General features: G+C 35.8%; 1 protein-coding gene across 6 annotated transcripts in view; it reads right to left on the bottom strand.

Moving 5' to 3' along the window:
- Positions 1–25,354, bottom strand: part of ATF2 (activating transcription factor 2) — a 45,590-nt gene that overhangs the window by 11,839 nt on the left and 8,397 nt on the right. For 5 of the 6 annotated variants that reach the window (XM_072341840.1, XM_072341837.1, XM_072341839.1 and 2 more), the window contains 10 exons: positions 24,148–24,216; positions 23,411–23,480; positions 21,996–22,092; positions 20,410–20,528; positions 18,650–18,778; positions 12,715–12,893; positions 12,312–12,426; positions 12,060–12,146; positions 4,192–4,341; positions 3,002–3,208 (listed from right to left, as the gene is read on the bottom strand). In XM_072341840.1, the coding sequence (XP_072197941.1) occupies positions 3,002–3,208; positions 4,192–4,341; positions 12,060–12,146; positions 12,312–12,426; positions 12,715–12,893; positions 18,650–18,778; positions 20,410–20,528; positions 21,996–22,092; positions 23,411–23,458 (1,131 nt within the window). In that variant the 5' untranslated portion in view covers positions 23,459–23,480; positions 24,148–24,216. Of the gene's footprint in view, positions 1–3,001; positions 3,209–4,191; positions 4,342–12,059; positions 12,147–12,311; positions 12,427–12,714; positions 12,894–18,649; positions 18,779–20,409; positions 20,529–21,995; positions 22,093–23,410; positions 23,481–24,147; positions 24,217–25,210; positions 25,313–25,354 lie in introns of those variants that run through there. The other variant, XM_072341842.1, reaches the window with a different exon arrangement.

Here is a 25,354-nt window from a genome sequence, read left to right on the forward strand (position 1 = left end):
TTTCATACACAAATTCATCTACAGAAAGCTGAAAACTGTGGAATAAAAGAATAAGTATCAACCAACTCAATCTCTTCAAATCTGTATGTACTGCTAGAGAGCTCCCAGTTTTAAAAACGCTGACATCTACATTAGAGTCTTAGACACAAATATAACATGAAAACTACTGCGTTGAAAGAAGTTGAAAGTGCTACGTGAAGCACTGCAATGCAATTTCTAGTCATTCTGATATTAACCTAATTTTGTAATTATGACACCTCAGCAGGTCACTTAGATATTAAACAAGCACTACTAAACCCTACCATAAGTCCATAAAGCTGTACTAAGGCAAAACTCCAAATGTAACCAGTTTCCTATTAAATATAACGTAAGTAACCATAGGTTGTTTAGGCCCACTACACTGATCAGCTGCGATAGATTAAGTAAAATATTACTATGGAAATACAGGATGGATGAATGCTTTCACATAATAGTTTATTTCTTGACATTCAATACTCTTCCAATCATTCTGTTCTTCACAGTTAACAGTTTTGCCTTTGGCAAACTTAGGAATTCCTTTTTCTGGAATTATTACAGAATTACTGCTTGGCAATCTGGAAATGTTTTGGTTGACAGATATCTAAACAAGTTAATAAAAACCACAATCAAGATTTAGATGCAACTATAGGTCTGAGCAATGTACATAAATAAATACAACAATATTTTACATGGGTAGCAACAGTTATAATTTAGGAAACGCTAAGATCACTGACAAAGTCCCGGGATGAAATATGCTTTAGCATTTGCCATAAAACAAAGTGTAAAACTTGATTTCATTTCTGATTTCAGATTCCGTTCTCATTCTTCATTTTACTCCTAACAAGAACTACATCGTGCAATTTAGAAAAACCACAACTGTTAAAGAAAACGTGAGGCCTTTTCAATGAGACAAAGCTTTCTAACATTTTTTTCCCTGTACCATTACTGCTGCTATGGGGCACTTCTTAAATAAGAGCGTTAGCTTTCTTCCATATCCTCATCATATAATATATTTGCATACCTTTATATGGATACATTGTTTCTTTAAAATATCTGCAAACAAGTCAGATTCTACATTTTATTATATGGATGTTTGAACATGCACAGAACAAAACCAGGATTGCTCTCTCTAATAAGCAAAAGACTACTATGTTATTTTGTAACTATACGATACTAATGTTGCCACTACAGTGGCAGCTGCAGTAACTGAGGTGTGTGCGTGTTTATATACATAATATCACTGTATGACAACATTCATTATTGGTTCCAAACCAACTGTGACGATTTGTTACCAATGATGATATGGTACTTACACAGTTTCCAATTATGAGAATGGATATTTACAAGTTACAGGTAATTCATATCTTACCAAAAACTTTTTTAATAGTTTTTGTTCTTTGTTTTCCTTCCTGTAAGAAAAGTATATCATAGCTTCCCTTGTTTCTTAGATTCTTTAGCCTATAGTGCTACATGCCATTTCGCAATTAATGGGATTTGCAGTGAGGGCTATGACTACATTTAAGTCAAATCCTCAGACTGTGAACAGGTTTGAGAAGATTATGTATTTGCAAGTAATTAAAGTAACGCCATGACTTCAGGTAGTGATTCTAGAACATGAGTAATAATTTCACATTATGTGTTTAGCTCTGAATTTCTTATATTTTACAGTCAAAGATGCTGAGAACTTTTAAAGACAGACTAGATATAAACTTTATTTTTAGGAAAAATTTCTTTAAGGTTGGACAAACACTGGAACAGGCTTCCTAGGATGGTGTCTGGTGCTCCATGCCTGCCAACGTTCAAGAAGCATTTGGATAATGCCCTCATCAATGTGTTTTAATCTCAGTTGGACTCAATGATCTTTATAAGTCCCTTCTAAATGCCCTATTCTATTCTAGTCAGGAAACTGAAGGTAGACAGTACTTTTTAATGTTGATTACAACATAAAAGATGCTCCACTATTCTGTTGATTGAGCTGGGACATCTTTATCAATAACACCAAATGAGGGCTTTATTAGGAAAGATCTGTGAATTTGACTCACTGAACAACTCTAAGGAAATGAGATAAACTTTAAAATATCGTTATTTTAAAGTTTTATTTATTATTTATTACTTTATAATTTGTTTATTACATTTTCTACACAAATGATTCATTTGGGAAACAATATCAAGCTTTCCTTTCCATAAGTCTTAAAACGATACTTTTAAACTTTTTATTTTGAAACAATACTCCCTGCCAATTCTTGCATAATGCTGCGGTAAAAGATAAAGAAGGTATATTTTAACAGGAGTAGCAATTCAGACGAAAGGGTCATGGATTATTTAAGGGGGAAAAAATGTGTCAATGTGACAACTTTCCAATGACTGGCAACCTTTGCTGGTGTGGAGAAATAACTGGTAGTATACTCTAGACTACCCTCTTACAGTATACATCTCTCCCTCTAAGAATTATGCACACTGGGAGGGCAGCGTGGTGAAATTCGCACTGACACTGCCTGTGCTGTACCTGTTTTGTGGACAAAAGAGGCCTTCAGTTTCCAGTGATGTCAATCTGGCACCTTTCACGAGCACTACATTCACTTTAAAGGAAAAAACAGTGAAGTTAAAAAGAACCAAAAGAAATAAAAGCAAAAGTTATTTAAATAACTCAGACTGTGATAGAAATCAGCACTTTTTAAGGTAAGGCTATTAAGCCTTTTCTCCAAAATATCAAGTCATTTGGTATCACTGTCTGAAAGTTATTTAAAATGGAACAAAGGACAAAAGGGAATGATCCTAAGTCTACACATCTCAAAATCAGAACACTCTTTTACATTCCTACTTTGCTGGAATACACAATTCAATACTGGATTTCCAGTTCTGACCTGAGACATCATTTAAAAGTAGTTTACATTTCAGATTTCATGCAAAGTTTATGTTCCACTGATGCAGAATCACTGTCCAGGAGTGATTTAATCATTTTTACTTGAAATAAATAGTATACCTGTAACTGGCCATTTAGTGAGCTCAGGTCCTCAGCCTTTTTCTCCAATGACTGTACCCAGACTTTCCGTTTCTGTCGGCATCTGGAAGCAGCAGCTCGATTTCGCTCAAGGAACTTCCTTCTTTTTTCATCAGGGTCTTCATTAGCAGCTCTTCTTCGCCGACCACCTGTATTTGGTGTTTGTTGTGTAGGCTGAGCTGGAGATGCCTGAAAAAAGCAAGAAGCATTAAAGAAGTTACCAGCATAATAATCTTAAGTTTTTAAGAGCACTAGGAAACAACCCTAAAACATGTCAAAGCCTTATGATGAACTTTGCATTTGTCTCACTGGCCTTACATTTAAGGACAGTGACTGTTCCCACTATCATCCATAAATATTTTCTTAAACTACTTTTCTGACAGGTTTTTTAGAAGCAGAATGGCAGTTGTCCAGGATTCACCTTTGGAAACACCACTTCCAACAGCACTTCTAGTCTGACTTTGAGCTTTTGTCCCTTAGTTTCCTGTTTTCACCTGTCACCCCACAGGAAAGGACTACCACTTCTAAGCTCACTAACCTCCTTTCAGTGCTCAGAAAGACACAGTACTGAAACTCTTCTTGTGGAAGCCCCAAAAGGATCCTTAAAGCAATTAACACAAGCGTTATCCTTGATACAGTTAAAAAGTTCAGAAGAGTGCTTATGATATGAAATACAGTAGACAGATACAATATAAATGTAAAATAAAGTAAGATGTTCTTTTCGATTACATACAAACCAGCAGTATAACTTTCAGTTACTACAAGAATTCCTGTTAGAACACTTCAGAAATCAGGAGTTATAAATCAGGAGTCAGATAATACCTGTTCTGAAATTATCATTTTGAATAATGCATTTTAGAAAAAGCATCATTATAAACACTTCATTACTACATAAATATTGATATGACAGCAAAACATATACAGTACACACATAGCAATCTGGCAAAATTACATATAATCATCTAGAAAAAGCAGTCTGCTGCATAACTATATGCATAAATTAAGATGTTGCCAGCATTGTAGCAGGGCAGCCCATTTCTCCCTCAAACGTCTAGCTCCAAGAGTTTTCCACAGTACTTGTTAACGTTTGCTTTGTGAATCAACGGTAAAGAAAACATTTCTTATGTAAGAAGGAATGGGGCAGGAAATACATTTCCACTTCGTTGTCATACCGGTGTTTCAGTTGTTGAAGTTGCAGGTTGCTGTAGTGATTGTGGTCGTGGCTCTTCTGACTGAGTCCTAACCAACCCACTCGAATGTCCCTTGGCAGTATCTCCATTTGTTACCTGAGGGTGCTGCTGGGTCAAGGCTGCTTTCAGTCTCTGAAAGAAAAATAAAAACCTCTTTTTCCCCTCAACATAATGGAAATATTGTAACATAATTACATAATCACATGATAACTTGAGGACTTACAAACGATTTGTATTAGTTAGTTCCACACCACTTAACAAACAGGAACTCCACCTCTATCACTACTGGATTTTTTTTTTATGCTTGTTTTTCACAGAGTTTCAACAGCAATCTAGACTTATATCTACTTGCAATCATAACTTCTTGCAATTATCATAACAACATCTCAGAAAGGACTCCTAAGTTGCATGGAGAAATAAATATAAAGCCTTCCTGGTGATGATCAGTTCCCATAAAGAGAAGAGTTGAATGTCATGAAAAAACAGTTGTTGAAACTGGTACTGTATCACACTTGCAATGACATATACAGAACCAGAAATACTGGCACAGTACTCAGCTGCAATACCCTAGGTCTGAAGCTGGCTAATATATTTCCATTTTGAGTCCTTATTTTCAATGTTGACTATTTGATAACAGTAACAATTTTCTATCACGTTCCCTATGCCAAACACATTTGTGTATAATATTAACAACATTTAATTGTTACCTTTTAAATCAATTCTTGTATCAAGGTGGTTTGGAATATGAAGTAAATATCAATAAAGTACTAATTCTATTGAGAAAATGTCTTAAAAATGCTGGAGCCACGCTGCATTTGGTCAGCCCAATAAAGCAAAGGATTTTGCGTCCATTCATGCAGACAGATACTCCATATCAGCTATTGTACGGTATACAATGCTTCTTAGGATTAAGCCACTGGAATACACCCTTGACAGGATTCCCTGCTCCTGTTTTACATTTAAGTAACAGATTGCAGATCCACTTCTGCCAAAATTGCAAAAAAAATCTTTGTGATATGGCAAATTGATCCTCCATATAGTTGATCGTAGCCTCTAACCACCAGTTTCTTTCATCAAACCACTAGATCAAGATACCAAGGGCCCCATCCAACCTGACCTTGCACATCTCTAGAGATGGGGCATTCACAGCTTTGCTGGGCAAACTGTTCCATGTGTTAACATCAATAATGACTCAACCACAACGCAGCAACTTACCCATTCTCCTCTTCCACTGTGATTAGATTTCATCCAACTTAATTGTCTGGATATACAAGTTCAATACAACAAGCTAAATTCTAATGTTTATGTCAGTGCAGCATAAACACTTAAATAGTATGTGGATGGTCAGCGTGCCTGTTAATTCTGCTTGTGGCTGTATGAACAAACTTTGATGTAAGTATCCACCACAACAAAAACCAGAAAACAAACCAACAAAAAACTGAGCTGTGAGAAATGCTTTGTAGTGTTTGCATAAAGCCAGCTATTTAAGTAACTTTCATTTAGCCATTCTACTTCTATAGTGCAAGACAAACTACATTTAGAAAATTTGGGATATTAAAAAAATTAGTATTTGGGTGGATTTTGACTTTTGTTGTTTGTTTTTTGCTGTTTTTCTCGTATAATGCAAATAACTTACTATCATCCAGGTTCAAATTTTAACTCTTCATTCCTGTGTTACAGGCATATTTACTAAGTTAAATTAAAAGTTAATGCTATTACATTAGTATGTTGTCCATTTAGTTTGAAAATGGTGAAAGTGAAGTAAATACCAAAGCACTACTTATAAAGCATATAAGCATAGGGATATATGAATAAAGGAGTGCTTTCTATGTAATGCTAACATTCAAATATTATTATTCTGTATGTTTGTAAGCAAATAAACTTCTTTCAAAAATTACATTGTTAAATCAAATTAGAGGCTTTTGGGAAAAGAAATGCAAGATCATCAGCTTTAGCTTTGTATCGCAGTTTCAAAGTTGAAACAATGGTTACAATTAAAACTATCGAAAAAGTGAGAAACCATGTGAAAAGTATTATTACGCATTCTCCCAAGGATATCCAATTTAAGCATTTCATATCTCAGAAGGCAATGCTGGAACAAAATACTGTGCGGATGTTGCACTTCCTGTGAGTAGTGAGACATCAAACACTATGGGAATCTTGGGAATCTCTGTTTGAAAAATCCAGTATATTGAAACAAATATTAGCATAAATATACATCAGCATTATTATGTGGAGGAATTCAATAAAAAACTGGGATTAACATTTTTTTTGTTTATTAGGGGCAACCTAGAAGTGGTACTTTAAAATAGTTTAATAGCTTTAAAAGTCTTGATTAGCAAGGTTTTCTTGTTCGTGTGTATCTTTGAAAACAAACCCTCGCCGCATTTGTCAAAATTTGGTAGGACCAGATCATTCCATCAAGAGCTCATGGAAACAAGATAATATTCTCCAGAAACAACTCATGAAAAACTCAGATCCATATTTCATATCTGCCACAAAAGCTCATCAGAGTAATAACCCTCCTTCTCCTGGGTGTTTTCCTACCATCTGCCGCTCTATTACTTATCTTTATTTTGCAACTAATTAACAGCATAATCTTCTAAATTCAGCAAGTTAATTATCATTATTGTGGTCTTTGCAGCATCATCAGTCCTTATGAAGACTTGTCTCTCCACCCCCAGAGAACATATGAAAATGAAGTAGGTTGTGAGAAGGTCTGTTTCTTTAGAGTAGGCTCATTAGGTGTTTGCTGATTAGCTCGGCATGCAGAGAGACAGGTCAGAAGAATTCTGCTGAACACAGGGTCCCATGCCGGGCTCAAGCAAGTTAATGCAGGCTTCTGAACATTTGCCAAGCTGCCCTGTCAATTCTCAGTAGAAACCTCCTGCAGAAAGCCCACTGGCTGCCCACTGTGTGCGAGGTATTCCTCAGTTTGTGACAAAAGATTTTACATGGGGACGCAGGGGGATCATTAACAACTTTTCTTTCACTAACAAACTTCTGCAACCCATGCAGAAGGGTATGAACATTACGTTTGCAGCTACCATCTAAACGCTTTGGAAAACAGGATGCATTACAGCTAGGAACAGCTCATGGCTCAGATTTAATTTCTGAAGTCATACAGTTTCAGATCTTTTCAAAAACAGATCAGAAGCAACTGTGCAGTACTCAGAATTATGAATTCCTTTCATAGAATGGCTTGCGTTGGAAGGAACCTTTAAACGCCATCTTGGAAACTCCTGAGCACCCTTTACCTAAGAATCTTGTTTGCTTCTGTAAGAGCTATTACATCTAATTCTAACCCTCACCAAAATATTACAAGACTAATCCGTACATTTGATTTTACTAAACTATGTAGCATTTTGTTTCCTCAGCATAATATGAAATCATGCCATAAAAGAGAACAATTTACATTAAGTGTGCTCCAGAAATCTGAAACCCATTTCCATTCCTACCATCACTCCCAGTACATTTACAAGGATACATTCAAAAGAATACCAGCAGAAGACAAAAGGTTGTGCTTGAATGAAATCTCTAGTCATATTTCAATCAATTCTGCAAGCAACAAGAGTTACAGTTTCCAATCATATTCAAAGCTGCAGTAACAGTGCCTGTTACAGGTATGAATGGAACACGTGTTTGCTACAGTAGTTTAAAAACATACAATAAAATAAAAATGCAATCCAACTGCACACAATTATCCCATAGAACTGAAACATACATAGCACTGTATATCTAATATTGTATGGGTTTCAGTGATGAAGCAGGCACATAAGACTGTACTTAACACATTCATCCTCCACTAAATTTTAGCTGTTTGAGTTGAGAACAGTATGCAACAAGATCACCGACTGTAAGAATGTGGATCTTTACACAGACAGTATAATATTTTTGTCTCATGGCTTTTATCTTATCTGCTTTGGAGTTGTATTATTTGCAGTTGATTTTCTACTGTTTGCTATTATGCTCAGTGAACCTGCATGTGTGGCTGCCTCTCCATAGAATTCATGGGATTATTTAACATCCAGCAACTTTAACAAAGAGAAAACAGTGTTCTCAAAGTGGTGACTCAATAACACTCTTCACATGAAAAATCAAAACCGTCATTCTGATATCAGTTTGAAAACTTCATCAAACATAGTTCAGATTACGGTGCACTAAGCTGGGACACTGTAATACAAATGAAGAGAGTCCACTTAGAAAATGACTTCAAAAAGCTGTCCATTTTTGGGGTGGAGTGGGGGAGTTACTCAGCAACTATATTTAGGTCTCTTAAGGCTTATAAACTCCTAGGACAGCTGAAGGAAAACCTTAACTGTGCTCCGGGAAGGCATCCTATGCCCAGTATGAAACAAGATTTCTGCAAGTTATATTAGCCTTTAGCTTCTAGAAATCAGAAACTCAATTTGTTTTTACTGTAGTTCACTCATGATTTTATATAAATAAATGTATGATGTTGTATATATGATTTGGCAGAAATGACCTCTGTTAAGAAAGGCACAAAGTACAACCAAAGGGAAGTGTCTGGTTCCCACCTTGCTTTGTGCCAAGTGTTTAATCTGAAACATACAGAGTTGTGTCTGCTTCACAAGACAGCTCTGTACCTGGTGTAGTTCTGCGCTACAAGGCTATCACATCTTCAAGTGAAAAAGCTGCTTCTAACATGTCTTCAAGAATTTTATCCCGTACATCTTAAGCAATTAGATCTGTCTTAAGAATACCTTGAAATAGTACTGTCATACATATGGACAGTAGAAAAAATGCTGTCTACTGCATTAGGAAAGTGGTCTTTAAATAGAAATAAGATATAAACAATTATGGCCAAAAGCCTGCATGACAAAACCCCTTGGAGTTGCATTAAACGCATGAACTTCCCCCTTTTGTAACTCATACATTATGAAACTTACCTTAATAACTGCAGAGTAGATACAGTGTGAGGAAGCTATCTGAGCATTCATTTTTTTAAATATATTTACTATATATTCTGAACCTACATTTTATAATGCAGTATGAAAAAAATATCTAAGACTGCAAAGTTCTTCTGTAAAGAACAAAATCCCCAACTAATAAATAATTTAAAAATAAAATAAAATAAAATAAAAAACAACAGACAAGAGAATTGCAAAGATCTTAACTATAAAAAAACCTGACTCCTATGCCCTGATTGCTGAGAGAGCAACATCACAGCTGTCCTCCCTTCATTCAATATTCCATATAAAATGCAGTAAGAGTATCAGGCTGATGAGCTTCATCCCAGAGAAGCGGATATGGTACAGAAAAGGTGCAGGAACTGTTCCCTGTCTTCTGCTTATTTAAACATACCACTAAGTCAATAAATTGCAGCCTACTGTTAAGTACATGAAACACACATCATTTGATCAGTTATTCAGTTTAACTCAATGTAACAGCTTATATTTCACCTTTCAAGAGAACTGCCAATAAAGTAAAAAGAAAACAAGTAGTTGTAAAAATAGGTGTTTAAGAATTCTTGTGGCTTAGACCAGAACACAAATGAAAAATAAAGCTGATACTATACCTGTGAAGAATTTGGTCTGTGGCAAGCAAAAATATTTTTCAAGAGATACAAGAAAAAATTAAAAGAAAGTACTTGGCATCACAAAAGGTTTGGATTTTTAAAATCAAATGGAACGTTACAGTTAATAAACCATAACAGATCTGTCAATAATGCATCACATGGCACAGAGAGTTAGTCTTCCTCTTGGAAGCTTTTCTGCATCAATGTTAAAATTCTCATTAAGTTGCTTTTACTTGAGGAACGATAAGAAATTAAGGTTTTTATTTTTGTGAATAGGCACTATATAAAAGTAAATGAGCATAAGAAATATACGTAATTCTGATATTCTTGAATTCTGCTCATGCTTTGTATTAGGAAACAAGAAAGAAGAAATAACTGCAAATATACTTTTTACAGTCTCATTTAAGAAAAAAGATAGGCAATCATGGGAGTGCATATATTAGCTAAATTCTAACGAGAAGACTAATGAGACTGTTAAATTTTAAGTCTAATGATCTTTGTTTTTCTTTGCATGCAAGTGACTGCTTCTTTCAGTGTGAGATCAAAATCTTCACTACATACGTGTATTATCTCCCCTGCTTTTAAGATTCATAAGGAGAGATCGCTCAAGAGTAATCTGCTTAAGAACCTAATTTCCTGCCCAACAACAAGAAATACAGATTAGGTAATAATTTATCCTTATTTCACAAAGCAAAACTTAACACAAGTCTCCTAATAACTATAAATATGTAATACCTGTGGGGTAAAACAGATTTCATTTTCACTTTTTTACCTTCTTCTCTCCTGTACTTAAGATAAATTTCATCCTATCAGACCTGTTTACACTGAAGTTATTAGCAGGCCCGAAGACCCCAGCACAAGAAAGAAGCAAAGCTGTTGAAGCAGGTCGAGAATAGGACACAAAGATTAACAGAGGGCTACAGCACCTTTCCTTTGAAGAAAGGTTGAGGGAGTTGGACTCCAGCATGTAGAAGAGTATTTAAAAGTTACTAAAGGGAGCTTATAAACAGAGGGAGAGCAACTTTTTACATAGTCTGATATGATAAGGACAAATTCTTTTAACCAGAAAGAGGACAGACTTAGGTTAGATGTTAGGAAGAAATTCTTTACTGAGAGGGTGGTACAAGAGGCTGCCCGGAGTGGTTCTGCCTCCCTAGAGGTGTTCAAGGCCAGGTCAGATATGAGCCTGGGCTCTGATCTGGTGAGTAGCAATCCTGCCCACTTTTTGAACTGGATGGGCCTTAAGATCCCTTCCCAGCCAAACAATTTTATGATTCCACGATTCCATTCCTAGAGGGATAAGGCTGCACAGAAAGAGACTTTCAACCTTTCTGTCCTTCTCTACACTGTTTTACTGAAAACGAAAGGATAACCTGACAGAATTAGGAAAAGTTTGGGAAGAGAAAATGGGTAAGAAAAGGTGAAGATAAATAAGACAAAGAATTTTGAGATAATCCTCCCACTCAACAACATTGCTGTACAACATACAAAAGCAAACAAACCCAAAAACAACTAGCAGGTGTTCTTGATTCTTCTTTAGTTCCTCAAAAGAGGAACACTACTTCACAAGACAAAAGCAACTGACATTTCTGTTGATACCTACATAAGTGGGTTGATTATTTTTAGTAATATGTTTTTTGAGATAGTTGGGGCAATAAGAAAAAGCCAGCAAATACAGCAAAGCAACTGATGGTTTTTAACTTAATTCAAACTACCACCACATAACTTCATTACTGACTTACTTTTCTTTTTAAATCTTTGCCTGTTTTACTCACAATTTCCCCATATAGTATCCCCGTAACAAAACAGCCCACACACAACAAGAAAACACACAATACAACTTTTAAAGTATGTCATTAATGCAGATTACAAAAAAAAAAAAAAAAAAAGTCAATTGGACTATATTTGAGATTCTGAAAATGAAACACTTACTTTCCCTGGTCCTTTTTTTTTTTAAAAAAAAAAAAAAAAAAAAACAAACAAGAAACATCACATCTTTTAGGAGGAACCATATTCTGCTTCTCTGAAGGTGATGTTCACCATTGCCAAGCTACTATACCTGTCTTTCTTTTAACTACTAGCATCTCTTATCCTCCAACACAAGAAACAAGAAAGCGTTCATTTGAAGACCATTTAAAAGAATGACATAAACTGGAATTCAAAATAATTATAATCCAGATGCAGCTATCGTTGGCTTTCATTACATTTGTAGTTGCAGATTTTCTACTAACAAACGAAAGCTAAAAAGCAACAAAATTTAATCAATTTCTCAAGTTAGTCTACTCGAGGAATAATGGAGTTTTTCACTTACCAATTTAGCCTCAGACTGCACTGGCTGTGGGGAGGAAGGCCCTGGGATTCCTGGGATACTAGGCACCATGGTGACAGGTCTAACAAGCTGACCAGATAAAGTATAAAAATGAAGAAAGCCTGAGTATGTTATCATAATACAGAGTATATGACACCACTACCCTATGAAACCAAAACAGCTGTTTAAAGTTCTATGCTGCACTTATGCAAACCTGCTACACTTTCAAATCAATATAACATCATGCTTACTTACTGGAACTGCAGCAGGGACGTGCACATTAGAATTTGTAATAGATGCAGGAATAGCAACAGGCATGGTTTGTCCATTCGGAAGATGTAACAGCAGCGGAAACGGGCCTGGAACTGGACTGAAAAAAGAATTGCATGTATTAGAGAAAACTTCTCCAGAGAAGAGAACAAGCTTATACATTGTATAAATACATACATATCTAAACAGTTACAATGTAACATTTAGAGATGAAAAATATGAACTTGATGTGAAGAACATGGAATAGTATTTCACCTGTAGTGAAGCACCACTTTCATGCAAGCATCTCAAAGTTGCATAAAAACCAAAGCAACAGTAACAGACAGTTAACAAGGCAATCTTTTCAGAATCTGTAAGAAAGCATCACATCAATATTTCTGTAACTTACACTATTGGTCTGTTAGAGGATGGAGCCTGGGTAATAACAGTACTAGACGTTGGTGATGGTATTGCCTGCTGAATAATAACACTTGAGTCAGAACTCGTAAGTAGCACGTTAGGAACCTGTAGCGATGCTGGACGAACTATTGTTGATGTGGGCTGTGCAGTCTGCTGCAGTGACACCTCCTGAGGAGAAACCAAAGATCATTTAGTTCGTAAAATACAGTTATACACAATTAGTTCAGATCATAAAAGGAAAATAATTTAACAGAACATATCAGAAGTTCCCTAACATCTGAATCAGCAGGAACAATCACTCGTACATTAAAATAAATAATAAAGACCTTTAAATTAATTATTTCGATCGCTAAAATGAAATTTATTGTAGTGTAATTTTAGTTTTACGACCAATCTTGGCTCAATTTATGATAAGGTTACTATTAATATCCAATCAAATCTAACTATTAGTTAGATATTTTTATACCAAGAAACCCAGGGTGCTATCTGCACCACCGTACCCACAAGTAAGAAAACATTTCATGGTGTCCTTGTGAACATTTCAAATTCAGTCTAGTTTTGCATATTTAAACAAAAACAAAATAGGTTAATTTTCTAGTATAAAGGAAATAAACAATTCATGATCCTTTATACCTGACTTATATATGGTTTATAAATAGAGTGTTATGCAGTTACAACTCCCTGGAATGCAACACAGATGCTTTGCAAAATATTTGGCTATCCTGACACAGAGAAAATGATCCTAGCACAGGAATTGAATCTCCTTAGCTACAACTAGACAGTAGACAGAACTCATTGCAATTCTTAGCCTAGCAATCAGGTAACACATATTATGACCCGGAACGTAGTACGAGTAACCCAGTGAAACCAAAAATGCCTTGCCAAAACCAATGCCTTCCTTTTTGGGAAATCTTTCATATGGTCAGACATCAGATTGTCTTTACGTGGGATTTTTCCAAGGTATCTGGTATTTTCACACTAACGCCATAGTCAAGGGCACATAGCTACACTCCTGAGACTAGCCTATTTTAGTTGCTCTGCTGTTAGACAGTTTCAAATAGAACTTCTCACACCTGCGTCACATGAGCTATATTGATTCTCATTTGTTCTGAATTCAACTCAAGTTATTACAAAGTTATTACACGAAGCATAAAGTGCTGGGGTCTCAGTCACCTTGGTTTTTGTTTGTTTTTTTTGTTTGTTTCTTTTTGTGTACATTCCTTGGAAAATAAGTATACACCTCTGAGTGCTTTATAGAACCGTATATGGACTGGCAAACTGGGGGCTATGGAGAAAAAAAAGAAAAGACAATGAAATTTTCTCCCCTCTGAAGTTCACGGGCCAGAGTTGACATCAGGATTCATTAGTTCATTCCTCCTCTTCCCCAAAGGACCTAAAAGATCCTATTCACAGTGACTGACATTTGGGAGAATAACAGAACTATAGCAAGGAAGCAAAGAATGGGTTACTTGTTGGGTTTTTTTTAGCATCAATACCAATCTAGCAAAATTGTGCATTATAACACTTGAACAAGTACCTAAGATTAAGGATGAGCATCCTAAGAAGACAGAAGTACAGTATGGAATTAAAGAAAAGGAAGAGGCACATTCTTAGGACAGGATTAAACACTTCTTTACAAATGAGGAATCTGATGTAACAGCTGTACAAATCTTAGTCTGTGAGAAGAGCCACAAAAAAATCATAAAGGAGACCAACTTCTTGACTGTAAGAAGTTAGAGGAAGGCAGAAGGGGAGAACGTCAGCCCTGAATCTACTGAGAGTTAAGTGAAAAAAATAGTATTGTGCCATTCTTCACTTGCTTCAGCTTCATTTTCTCCTACCTGCAGCTTGCATTGTTACTACAATCAAGGAGGTTAGCAGAGTCACCAGAAAGTCTCCAACACAGGAACACCCATCTTTGCCATATGTAGCAGAACCAACAGCTTTAAGAGATGGTGGGTTTTTTCCCTGCTCTTTCACCAGAAACATCTTCATACACAGCAACCACACATATATGTACACATAAATATAAATGTAGATACATGAACACCACAGAATAAATACCCATGACAAAGTAATACTACTTTATGTAAAAAAGTGAAAAAAAAATACCACAACAAAAACAGGTAGCTTCAGACAGAGAACCACCATGTGTTACAGCTTTAAGACAAAAATGCACTCGTGCAGATACTCATAACTTCTCAGTAACAGTAATGCTAGAGCAGACCCTTTTCTGTATGGGTCTGTGGGAACAGTTGTTTTTTTTAAGTACCTGTGTGAGCAGATGGGGCAATACCTGCAAGAATACAACAGACCAAAAATAGAAGCATGCGCTCAGAAGCAGCATGTGAAAGACTACAAAGCTCTAGAGAAAAACAGCCCTGTTGAATTTGTAACCATGGATAAACTCAGAAAAGCAGTTAAAATCTGCACATGGTCACTGGGGTGTGCATGGACACCAATGTCAACATGCTGTATGATTCAGGTAACGTCCACGAACTTAGTGGCTGCTACGTACAAGCGAAGACTATATATATGTATATATATCTATATATCTATATATCTATATATCTATATATCTATATATCTATATATCTATATATATAGTATTATATATGGACTTCATGAAAGAATGGACCTCCTAAAGGACTTCCCAGACAGCCACCTAACCTTCCACCACTACAACCTTCCACTTCTGAGCAAACAGCTGGGACTGGCCTCCCAACTTCAACTATGTAACATGGTTAAGTTACTGCACTGTGTGAATATTGGCTATTGATAACAGCTTAACTGGTGAGCGTCCCAATAAATACTGACTGTAAAGTGAATCTCTTCCTGGATTGAGTCTCTACCTGGATAAAGGTAATTTGCACCTTTCACACCAAGCACTCTGTAGTAAATGTATTTCGGCGACCATCAGAAGATCAATCTAGTAACATAACTTAATTCTATAAAATTCTGAAAACAGAAGCCTCATATGTACACAACTCTTTCTATTAAATACAGCCTATCTTAAGGACAGTGCTTTGTTTAGAAGAGCAGAAATGGTCACCAAACATTAAAAGAATAACACCTTTATTCAGTTGAAAACAAAGTATTTTCCATTTCTTCTTCTCACACTAACACATGTTAAGTTAAACACTGGAAAGCATGTGCTAATTAAACAATGCTCCAATAATGCAAGCTGGAGATGTATTGGATCTACATCAAACTGTTGTTTTACCCACATGCAAAAACCCACAGGCAAGCCATTCCAATAAAGATACTCAGTGGCCAAAGAATTGTTCTTATTAAGTGTAAATTTTGTCTAAAACAGGATAATTTGTAAATTCTGCTAAAGAACAGGGACAAAAAGATAACTTGGCAGAATCATGACCATAAGAGATTGTACCCACCTGTAAAAGAAAAAGAAGTTTAAACCTATTCAAAGATATTGAAGATTTATTAAAAGGACATCTTCAATCCTTTTATTCTTGAAACTAAAAAACACCGAAGTTCAGAAAATATTTTACAGAAGACAATTATATTTTTTCCATTTGTTTTCAATACTTGCATATTTGCAAGGACTTTGGGTCTAAAAGCAAATACCATGGAATTACTTTTTAACACAATCAATGAACGCTTGGAATTCTTTATACAGAAAGGCAGATGGCCAGAACTACTGCTGTAATTGATAAGCAATGTAAGAAAACAAATGGTTTTGAAATAATTAGTTTAGGGAATTAGCTACCTGGCAACAACAAGAAGAACAACTTGAGAAACTCTGAGGGTCTCCTTCTAATATACCATTAATAAGAAACTATAATGAACTTGGAAACTCTCAAATAATAAATTAAGCTTTATTTGCTTATTATTTTACATCTGAAAGGCTTTAGGTACTTGCAGTGGTATCTTAGTCTATTCTATGTAGAATAACAGCTGTTATTGAAGCTTTATGGAACTAAGAAAACTCTCTCACAATACTAAAAAGAGAATGAAGCACAATTTTCAAGTGTCTAAGAAACAGCTTTGACAACTACAAAGAAAATGAGAACCCTCTTCTTACACATACATTAAGAGGCTGTGACCATTTAAGACCACTAAAACATATTCATCCAAGGAGATGATTACGGTGGCATACATAATTTTAAAACCAGCTGTGCCCTGAAGAGTAGAAACAAACCTTCCCTCCTTCAACACACCTACAGAAGGAGTATAAAAAAATCTAACTGAGAAAACAGCAACAGTCTGCTCACATTTCTCAACTTCTGCAGGCCACATTCAGCAGCAGCACACTCCAAGCAGCACCCTCATCCTTGCTCAGCTTGTCTCTACGATCAGACATCAAAACAACATTAAGCTGCAGCAGCTTTTCACTTCAGCACTGCTACAGTGACAACACTGAATTACATAATGAATAAGTTTATAAGCACTGCCAGGCATTTAGATACAATTTGCACTTGTAATGATGCTAATGATACTGAACCACTACTGTAAAATAAGACATTAATATTTTCTCCTGCCAAAACTTGTGCACTAAGACTAATTACTTGCAGACAAAAACAAACCTCTCCAAACTTTGAAATAAAGATTTAAGATTTAGACTATGACATGTTTAATCAAAGAAGCTCTTTACATGTATTCTTTTAAACCAGTTTCACTATTTTGGACTACACAATCGCTTCAATAAACCACTATTACTCATCTTTGCTAATTTACAAAACTCACAACAGCCTTCTGAAGACAATTCTCTACTGAAACTCCTCACACTTCCTGTCACATACAGTGTCTGTTGGGAGGATACAATAGTGGTGCAAGAGAAAATGGTAAACTGGATACAAAGAAAAACATGACCTTCACAAGGACAGTCTGGTATTGGAACGTATTAAAGAAAGACACTGTGCATTCTCCCTTCTTGGAGATTTCAAGGTTGGACTGCATAAAGCCCTGAGTTTCTTGGTCTTAGTCTCAGATCTAATCCCCGCTTTGAGCAGGAAGCTGGAATAGAAATGTCTTACGGTCCCTTTCAGTATGAATTATATTGTAATCCCAAAGAAGTCTGCTCATTTTTGCAAATATGATATCCAAGTTCCTCAAATGCAGACTACCCACTAACGATGCACATAGAAAACCTGACCAGAGCAGCCATGTCGCTTACTAAGCTCTGCTCCTATTATTTTTATTTCCATTCCTCCTTTCTTAATTAATTCATTCCATTAATTTTGCTCAATTTTGTGCTCTCCAAGAGAACTTCTTATGATGAAAACACTGCAAGTTACGTATCAACCTTATTATTAAACTATTTCTTTCTACTATTGCCAGCAGAGCAGTAGCTCTGAAACGGATTTAATTAAACATTCTCTTGAGACAGACAGTAACTCACAAATCCAGCCTTCAGGTAAACATTAAACAAGCAATTGCCCCAGATCACTGGTTTTAAACATACTGTTGTAGCTGAAAGAGTATGGATTTTGAAACAAAGTTTTCCCGCTTAATTCTGAAAGAACGCCCACTCAACCCCTGTACATTTTTATAGCATCCCATGCTGCTGCACAAAACAATTCTTGAGAAAACACAGGATAAACACAAAAATGTACACATGGAAATCCTCAAGCTGCACTTCATTTGCTTTTTCATGATTACTGCCTGATGATGCATAAAATAAAAATAAAGAGCCCAATTAAGACTTTTTAACATAGCAGCAATACTAAGTTTGACTTCCTTTGTAGCTTTACTGAATAATTAAGGTGAGGTAAATAGAAAATCGTGCTGAGCAAAGCTAACTGAAGAACTGAACAAATTAAGTATGTATATCCAGGAAATGTGGTTAATGAAGTCATTTACTTTCAACCAGTTATATAGCATGGGTATCAACGCATACAAGAAACCCTAAGATCATCAGAAGATTCAGATAATGAATTCCAAAATGAAAAAGCAATCCTGACCTTTTCATCATTGGTAGTAGACTCTGGATGAGGTAAAGGACTATCTTGATGAGTTGTCTCTACAACAGAAGGTTCTTCAATTTTGTTTCTTATAATTGGTGTTGCAAGAGGAGACAGATCTAGAGGCATCTAGATGTAACAGTGGAGACAAAAAAAAAAAGCAAAAAACCACAAAAATAATTAAAATATCTAAGAAAATATAAGTAACTAAGGAGAAATATTAGCCTTATTATAACAGTAACAGTGAAGTGCTGACATCCGGAAGACCTTGATGCAGGTGTGTTAGCAGTCAAGCCACCTTTTTTCCAGCATCTGTATAAATACAGCTTTTCAGTAAGACTTCATTTGAATTCCCATTGCCAGGTAAAAATTTTTATGAAGTTCTTTCCCAAGATTCACAAGAAAGTTATAATTGAGGAAAGACAGCACTACACTTAAAGGCTATACTTAGGGTACAATCCTCCTATAAATTACATCACACGCTGCAAAGCATAAAACCTTAACTTTAAAAATGAAGTAGAAAAAAAGCTATCATGGACTTGTCATTTCAAACTTGGTGCAGCTAATAATTACTGAAAAAATGTTTTATATAGCTACATGGATAAAGTCCACCAGGACGCCTGAAATGCTGCAAAGGAATTCAGTTATAAAAATACTTAAAGCAGTTTATTGCTTTGAAAGCCTTTACTACTCGCTTGTTCAAATACCTTTGGAAGAGAATTTCACCAGAGCTCATCTTCCATTTATATTCTTCTAGGTGATTTTTTTTCCTATTTCATTTTTAGTTTTCCTACTGAAAAGGTTACTAAAGAGAAGGGAAAAATGCTGAAGGTGGAACCTTTTCTCACGCTACAACTGAATGTGAAACGCTACAGAAAAAGCAAAACTATTTAAAAAAAACCTTAGGAAGAATGCTATTAAGGTAGTTTTTTTCTACCGCTTGCCATTCTTGTTTATTTATGTTATCAAAGACATCCGGCACAATTGCATTTCTTCTTGTCAGCTTGGAAAAGGAACATCCATTTTAAAAGTAGCTGAAATGTTTTCAGTACTCTGTGATAACTGTAACATCCTCCAAGAAAGTGGTGAATTACACAGAAAACCAAATCAGAATCAAAAGCAGAATTTCTATTACCATGCAAATGATTTTAAGAAAAGTTACCATGAACCAGCTAAAAAAGATCAGGCACAGTTGTGAGCACAAAGGAAAGGTGAGTTTTCATCAAGAATGCACAGGAACGAGTCCTAATCACAAGTACCTACTAAAATCTTTACAGAGAATAACCAGACACTGGCTCTGTAAAAACTTATACATACGTATAACAGAGACCATTTCTTTTTTTAATATCACTGTCTGTGGAAGTTAAAGCATATAATCAGTCAAAGGTAAAATCATTCAAAGGGAACTTTCATTTGGAGAAGTGTTTACACATTTGGGCCTTAAACTAGTTATAACTGGAAAGTTATAGAAGAAATAGGAGAAAGCACATTTAAACGTGTGGACATTTCCTCACAAAAGAGCATTAAATGCTGAAAACAGACTGTGTAAACAAAGTCAGTGTGTTCCAGTGTCCATTCTACTCACACCAACTGAGGTAAACTAACCTTCAGAAAAGTAATCTTAACTTCGTATTCTCTCCATAGAAGACTATACGTTGGCAGCTGGCCAATGACTACTGGTATAGTTTAAAAGACAACATATAGATTCAAGTTCACTTTTCTCGATTGAACAGCAGGACTGAAAACATGTATGCGCTTACTTTCTTAATGTCATCTTCAGAAGCCTTTTTAAACTCATTTTCAAAAGGACTTGCTAATTCATTGAATAAGCCCACTTCTTCACAGTTCTTCAAGAATCGAGTTGGTGTTGGTGTCTGATCTGAAATCAAGTTTACACAAAGCACAAGATTTTACTTTTAAAATACCATGTGAGAACAGATGCATTGTAAATAAATTTCAGAGTCAAAGGAGACAGCACCAATATATCAAGATATTAATTTGTAATTATACGAATACATAACTTTCTCTAAAACTAATACAGGCTAACTAAAGAACAGTCAAAAATATCTGAATTCATTCAGATAATTATTCAGGAGCCTCAGTAGGTTTTAAGCTACAAAGGATTTCTTCTAACTTAAAATCCAGATGATACCAGGGAAAAGTAAATTTAAGAAATCTGTACTTAGCCTACATAAAGGTGACACCAATGGGGTTATTTATTTTAACCTATCTCAAGGTTGTAATGCTATGGCAGTTCTTTTTTTTTCCTATCAGCCTTTCACAGAATTTGCTCATGTCAGACAGAATTATCCTCTCATTCTTTGCCAGCCAACACCACAGAGATATCAATAAAAAGCAGCAGCATTAGAAAACATAGTGACATACATCATTTACATTAACGTGCTTTGTTTTTGTAAGCCAACACTGTCATTTTCACAGAAAACTAGACTCTTGATAAGAAACAGAGAAAGCTGTTTCATTTTGAAAAATACAGACAGGGGAAGGACTAAACAATGTGGTTAAGAACACTGTTTGCCTTGAAAGGGCGCTCCTTTCTGCCTTGCAGGAAAATAAGCCACAAGGCATACTCCACCTGCTGGAGACAAGTAGCTGAGTTTGCAGACCACAAACCTCTAACAGTGCTGGAAGGATCAAATATTTCTTCTGTCCACGTCGATCAACCATATGGAGCATTTCTCAAGTGCCAGTCTAGCATACCACATCACTTTGGTGAGCTAGCAGGCTCTAGTTTCAAAGGCAAGATGTGCATTCACAGCTCACAGTTTCTTTCTTATATTATGAAAATGAAAGGAACCAATACCAAGCGAGTGAAATGCAGTAATAGGACACGTGATATTGGACAAAAGACTTAATTGGCTCCTGTCATGCCTGTACAATTGAGCTGCAGTTTTAAGACTTCTGGCACCTTGGTTACTACTGCCTGAGGTAGTTTCAAAAGTCTTCCTGTAAATTTACTATGCAAATTCCTCTGTTTCACTACTATTACCAGGTAATTTGCCACACGGCAACTTCAACTGAAATATCATTAGTGTTATTACATGCATCTTCACTAACATAACCTAGCAGTTATGACTACAGTTCATGCACTGAAACATAGTTCCAAAGAGACAGAATGTCATCATAGTTTCATTCTCACACACCTGATAACGGAGAGTTAATAGTACAGGAAAACATTTACAAAACACTTCACAGACAACTACAATGAAGAAAATATTTCAGCTTCATAATGCACATCTACTGATTAAGTACAGAAAACAGACCACAATGAATGCACATCCCACCAGAAAACATGAACAAACTAGTTATAAAAAAATTATATACTAACCAGCCACAATGACACTATCATTACGAGCCGGACCAAATTTCAGTGTCATCTCATGTTTATGTTTGTGGACAGCCAAATGATCCTCATTGGTAAAACGCTGTGGCAGAAAGATTTAAGAAACACCATTTTGAATACGAACACACTAAATACAGTTCCACAGACAGTCACTTTCATAACATGTAGAACAGTTGTTACCAAATTAAAAGACAACTCTTTGGAGTATCTTACTTGTTGGTCAACGGTACCAGCAAAAATACAGTAAAACACAAATAATGTTCACAGTAACCAAACAGCAGCAGTATCAGCGAAATGGCAGTTTCAGTACCTGCAGTCATCAAAAGGCCATGAAAACATTTCAGAGTGCCACAGACCCCATCAACAATTAGCAAGCAGCCATTCGCTTTGCTAACAGATCTTGGCAATGTTTAGTAACTGATTACCACTAAGTGATATCTGTATTGTTTGGTTTAATCACAGTTATGAGAAGTGATCAGTAATCACAAACATAGACTGATATAAAAGTCAGTAATTCAGTTGAGATAATCTAAGAAAAGTTTTCCCAAAACGTACATTTCTACACTTGAAATATGAATAATGAAATATGAAATAAATGAAATATTCTAACTCTTACTTTTGTGAACACCTGGGACCCACACATCAATATAGTGGAAAAAAAAATGCAGCTGGTTTAAGAAATTAGTTCTATACAAAGGCAGCAGGAAAGTCAACCTCATGCAGCACATAATGTAAACTCACTCATTTTCATGTTGCTAAATAAAAAACATTCTATCTATTAAAACACTACTTAAGTGTTCATTAACTATTTGTTGTTGTTGTTTTCTGCTCATTTAGTGTTACATCTACTAAAGTTATCTGATACAATGTATTAGAAGTATTATAGCATTCTGTAGCATGCATAATGCTAACACTTGCCTTTATTAAAAAAAAAAGCATAAATAAAAATTATTCTATTAAATATTTGCAATCACCATTGAGAGAAGATTAATCGGTTTTAAACCACTGAGAAGTCAAAGAAAAGTGAAATTTTTAACACTTATTACACACAGAAATCCTGCAAGTTTCACAGTGAGCTCCTCATTAATGTTGAAATATACTGAAAAACGTAGGTTACCTACACATTTATTGGGTGTGTATATATATGCACACGCACTTTTTTACAGAAACAAATAAGACAGTGCTAAGAAAGGAAATTGTCTTCGTTATATGGTTAGTATTTTTCTGAACAAACTGACAATTTAAATGCCAGAAATTCCTGCTGCCACCTGCTTTTCAGCAGAACTGGAAAACAGGGCTACTTTCTACCAATTAAGTCACTTTTCTTCAGTCTCTGGAAATACGTTTCACTGTTTCACTTCTATTCAACCAGCATTAATAACTTTGAGTCGGACTGTTACCTGGCCACATCCAGGGGCAGTGCATAAAAAGGGTTTGTCATCACTCATATTCCACAGGTCGTGGTGCTACCTGTATCAAAACAACAGTGGAAAGCATGTTACAAATATTGCAACAAGTTATCGGTATATCAACATCCACGGGAAATTTTAATACTCCAAGCAAGAACTGCTTTCTGACTGCACTAAGAATCTAAATATCCAGCATGTGAGTAGCATCTGGACAACAAACTCTCTATGTTTGTAGACAAAATCAAACAGAGTTTTAAACATGTATCTCAGTTGGAAAGGCGAGTGTTTGCACGCAATGTAATCAACTGCAAAAGGCACGTGAAAACATAGTAAGACAGTTTGTTACTGAAACAAAAGTATCTTGTAATAGTTACCCAACTCCCTCCATCCCCTGCCAAGAAAAGAACAAAGCAGCAGATAAATAACGAGTACTCAAGACCACAGTGCCAACAGATGAAAGTGGCTGATTTAATAGTTTTCTTCATAATCATGTGAACTTTTTCATAATCATCTTTTTTCTTTTTCTCCACACAAAGCAAAGCTAGCAGGTAGCCCATTATGTTCTATTTTACTAATATAAATACAAAACACATACACTTTAATAACACCTCAGCTGTACAACTGAATCACTAGGAAGCTAACAAATATTTAAGAATGAAGTAACGGATACTAACACTATTCTGTTTTGTGCTGTTTTGCTTACTCACCAAGCATACTGAAACACGTACCTGTCAGATTTCACATATAAGTCTGTTTCATAGGGCAAACTATCATATCCTCCTTTTCATGGCAATGAACTGTAATTGAAAGAAGATATTAATTACTATGCTTGTTAAATATGCGATAAACCGTGATTAAGTAAAGATAAATTACAGAACATTTATTCTCGATAATTCAATGAAGAAACACTACAGCTTTGCCAAATTGTTCACCTCAACAGATCACTTCTTAAGTTTTGCCTTCTATCAGAGAGTAACAGCTGTTTCTACAATTCAATTTCTTCAACAAACTACGCAATTCGTATTTTTCTTGTAAGATCAGTTCTCAAATTAACCATAAAGCTACAAAAATCCTAATAGTTCTGAGACCGCACTGAGCAGAACTAAAATACTGAAGAATTAACATTTTTTCCAATTAATTTTGTGCTGGATGCCTGCAACACATTTTTTTATCAAAGAAGTTTTACAAGCAAAGATGGTCTTCACATTTCAGATGTTCTAAGATAAGGTATTCTAAAGCATGCAGTGAAGCTTCAGGTAAAGCAGAGAATAAAGAGAAACACACTGTTTGTACTCACATCAGAGCAAGGGAACAATTTCAGACAGATCTGCTGTCAGCCTCTCCCTCCCACCTTGCTAAGAGCAGGACATTTCTACCACATACTTGGAAACAAATGTGGTCTCCTACTTGAATCTTTCACAATACCAGTACAAAGAAGTAATATAATTCCTCCAAGCGTCAACAACGCTGCATTAACTTTTTGGAAAAAATGGTCAGGGTAAACCTCATAAAGTTGTGGACAGCAGGTTTAACTGTCCTTCATCTTATCATTATAAACTGCTCCTGAACCATTTGGCTGGAAGTTCTGTGAAGTTCGTTCTGGCCTCAGCTCCTTTTTATGCTTTCCTGGTTACTGGACCTTAGCACAAGCCTTTCCTTCAGCCTCTTCCTTTCTGGGCCCTAGCAAATCCAAATTAATCCACTGGTGTGGCCACACTCTGACTGTATTCTGTGTAAGGGAAGAACACTACTAGGTGGGATAAGAGAAAGGAGAGCACATTTCTCAACTACCTTCTCATTCGACAGGCAAGGTGGCATCACTCCACTTTGGAAAGAAGGGACACACATTGGATAGGGTCAACCAGTGTTGGACACCATACAAGATCTGTATGCAGATGCTGTGACAAAAATGACTGGAAGTAAGAAAAGTTCAGG

This window comes from Excalfactoria chinensis, chromosome 7 (assembly GCF_039878825.1).
Source record: "Excalfactoria chinensis isolate bCotChi1 chromosome 7, bCotChi1.hap2, whole genome shotgun sequence".
NCBI classification, from domain to species: domain Eukaryota; kingdom Metazoa; phylum Chordata; class Aves; order Galliformes; family Phasianidae; genus Excalfactoria; species Excalfactoria chinensis.